This window comes from Panthera leo (assembly GCF_018350215.1).
Source record: "Panthera leo isolate Ple1 chromosome Y unlocalized genomic scaffold, P.leo_Ple1_pat1.1 chrY_random_Un_scaffold_78, whole genome shotgun sequence".
Lineage (NCBI taxonomy): Eukaryota > Metazoa > Chordata > Mammalia > Carnivora > Felidae > Panthera > Panthera leo.
This window is the reverse complement of record NW_024962232.1, coordinates 406,578-409,684: the sequence shown is the minus strand read 5'-3', so window position 1 is coordinate 409,684 and position 3,107 is coordinate 406,578. Positions and strand designations below refer to the sequence as shown.

Sequence of the window (3,107 nt, the reverse complement as noted above, 5' to 3'; positions counted from 1 at the left end):
CAAAACCGCACTGAGATACCACCTCATGCCAGTCAGAGTGGCTGATGTGAGCAAATTAGAAGACTATAGATGCTGGTGAGGATATGGAAGAACAGGAACCCAACTCTCTTGCACTGTTGGTGGTAATGCAACCTGGTGCAGCCGCTCTGGAAAACAGTGTGGAGGTTCCTCAAATCATTAAAAATTGTCTACCCTAAGACCCAGCAATAGCACTGCTAGGAATTTACCCAAGGGGTACAGAGAGTGCTGAGACATAGGGGCACATGTACCCCAATGTTTATAGCACTACTTTCAACAACAGCCAAACTATGGAAAGAGCCTAGCTGTCCATCAACTGACAAGTGGATAAAGAAGTTGTGGTTTATGTATATACAATGGAATACTACTTGGCCATGAGAAAGAATGAAATCTGGCCATTTGTGGCAACGTGGATGGAACTGGGGGGTATTATGCTACGTGAAATAAGTCAGGCAGAGAAAGACAGATATCATATGTTTTCATCCATGTGTGGATCCTGAGAAACTTAGCAGAAGACCATGGGGGAGATGATGGGGGGAAAAAGTTATAGAGAGGGAGGGAGGCAAACCATAAGAGACTCTTCAATACTGATAACAGACTGAGGGTTCACGTGGGGTTGGGGAGAGGGGGAAAGTGGGTGACGGGCATTGAGGAGGGCACCTGTTGGGATGAACACTGGCTGTTGCGTGGAAACCAATTTGAAAATAAATTACATTGAATGAAAAAGGAAATCCAGGGGTTGCTCTTACTGTATATGAGATTGCTTTCCATTTTCAGCACTTTATGAGCGTGAGGTAGTAGTAGCTTAAGCTGCGTAGATGAAAGCTTTGTGTGTTTAAGAAAAGGAGTTGAATAAAGACAGAGGCCTGTCACATGTATCACATTGACCTTGGCAAGTTTCTCTTCTGATTGTTACCATGACTTATCACTCTTAGTGATTCACCTAGTTTGGAGTCATCCTTTCATGGGGAAGTGGATTTCAGTTGATCATGGTAGGTGGTCTTTGTAGTATTTTGTGAATGAATTGTGTATGTGGTGATGATGGATGGACTATGCTGGTTGCTTTCAAAAGCACTTACACGGACGGTGTAACACGTTTTCTACCCTTGGAATCCCATACGGTCTTATTACCTTGTGTATGCCTTACCTGAAATATTCATGAATTGGTAGATAGTGAATAGGTTTTAGTGGCACTGAATGCCCTACTGGCCACTCACACAGAATTCGTTGACCTTTGCTCTTAAGCACACAATGACTCGGTCTTCCCTAAGCTGCATGAAAGTAAGCATGGATACTAACTAGGCAAACTGTTTGCTGCTGCTGTGAAGAACAGCTTCCTGAACTGTGAGCTGTAGCAACACACGTATGGAACCCTAAGCAAGGCACAGTATATCGGTATTCTTTGAAAGGGTAGAGTAGTTATTTCAATTTGGCTTTCAGTGCGTTGCATGACAAGGCATTTAATTAGCTAAAACCCTCTTAGAGTCGTGTTTGATTGCAAGGTGTGTGTACTGTCCACCGCTAAGTGTCATTTCATGTTAGATGGAATTAATGGAGGCTGAAGCACCCGTGCATTCACCTCTAGGACAACCCTCTTGAACTCGTGAAGAATTATGGGCCTTCTCAGGTAAGATTAGGTACAGGTCTTTCTCAAGGGCATAATCTTAAACACAGCCAAACCTAAGGCAGCTTTGGGCAGCCCACCGTGATAAGATATGCAGACATTGTGACCTCACAAAGCGCCTGGTCTCCTAGCAACTGCGATGTAACTCTCACAGCCTGCCTCCTGATTTGGCTTCATGGTAGAAAATTCATCAGGGCCCTGCGGCGGCCGCGAGACCTGGCAAGCGCGGGCGGCCCCTAGTGGCCTCACATCCTGAGCAGCAAGAAGAAGCTGGGGGCGCTGGCCCCAGGAGGCCCTGGCCCTGGAAGCAGGGGAAGGAGCCTCTAGCGCTGCAGGAGGGGCCGCCCTGGAGGCGCCTGAGGAGAAGATGGTGTACACGCGGAGGCAGCAGCCCCCGGAGGCCTGCCTCCAGACGGGCCGGCCAGCTGCCAGGCGGAGGCGCCACGGAGCCCGGACGGTGGCGGTCGGCCAGAGGAAGATGCCGCCCCCGCCGCCGCCCTCCCGCGAAGACAGCAGCCACCGCAAGCCCATGGCCCCCGGGCCCTCCTCCGGGGGCTGCACCCTGGAGGAGAGTGGGAGGGCGGCCACCCCGACGCTGACCACCTGCCCCACCATTCGCGGAGTGGGCGACGTGTGGGTCCAGAGCAGCCTGGCAGAAGCGCGGCGCCAGGCGCGCCAAGTCCTGGGAGTGAACCTGGAACCCGTGGTGAGACTCCGCCGCTTCCCAGTGCCTGGGCGTGAGATGCAGGCCACCGCCGCGCGACCTCTCAGCCCCGGGACGGGTTGTGCCTGGAGGGATGAACCAGGGACAGCCGGGACCGCGTCCCCTAGTGCACTTTATGGGCGAAGAAGCACCAGATGGTCCCGGCCAGCGCCCCAGAGATGCGGCGCCGCCTTCTGGGACTCCGGGGCAGCTGTGCCCTCTGCTGCCTCCCAGCACCGGGTCTGCGGAGGGAGGGGACCCCTGGACCGCAAGGGAGGTCCCCTTTCTTCCTAACCCCAGATTGAGATGTCTCCAGGACTGTAGGGGCAGATCCATGTGCTCTCTTGTTCCCTCATTGGTCTGAAGTCGTCAGAAGAAGCCATTCCACCCCCACCCCCTCCAAAGGAATTTGGTTCCATGCTTGTGTAATAAAGCTAGAATTTCCTTGCTGTTCTCCCACCTCCGACTCCTGCAGCCTCATTTTCTTTCTTTCTTTCCTTTTTTGACTGCCACTCTTTCTGGACGAAAGATCGAATATGTGTGGAGAGTTGTTGCAATAGTTGGTATTCTCAACACCAATTGCAATAGTGGGTATTCTCAATCCCACACCTTTCTGAGTTTTAACTGGATTCCAACGCTTTGACCAAGGATACTGTCTAAGAAATTCAAGCGTATCACTGTTAATAATGTAAGGATTTGTATGGCTTTGAATGTCATGGGCTCGGTGATTACAAACCAAAAGATTCAAAGTTCAACTGTGTA

The 3,107-nt window shown here is 51.2% G+C and overlaps 1 protein-coding gene across 1 annotated transcript; it reads left to right on the top strand.

Moving 5' to 3' along the window:
• The first annotated feature begins 1,779 nt into the window (after positions 1-1,779).
• Positions 1,780-2,804, top strand: LOC122212819 (coiled-coil domain-containing protein 71L-like). The gene has a single exon (XM_042926796.1). It carries the CDS (start codon positions 2,010-2,012, stop codon positions 2,637-2,639), a length of 630 nt encoding a protein of 209 aa, XP_042782730.1. The 5' UTR covers positions 1,780-2,009; the 3' UTR covers positions 2,640-2,804.
• Positions 2,805-3,107: the final 303 nt, after the last annotated feature.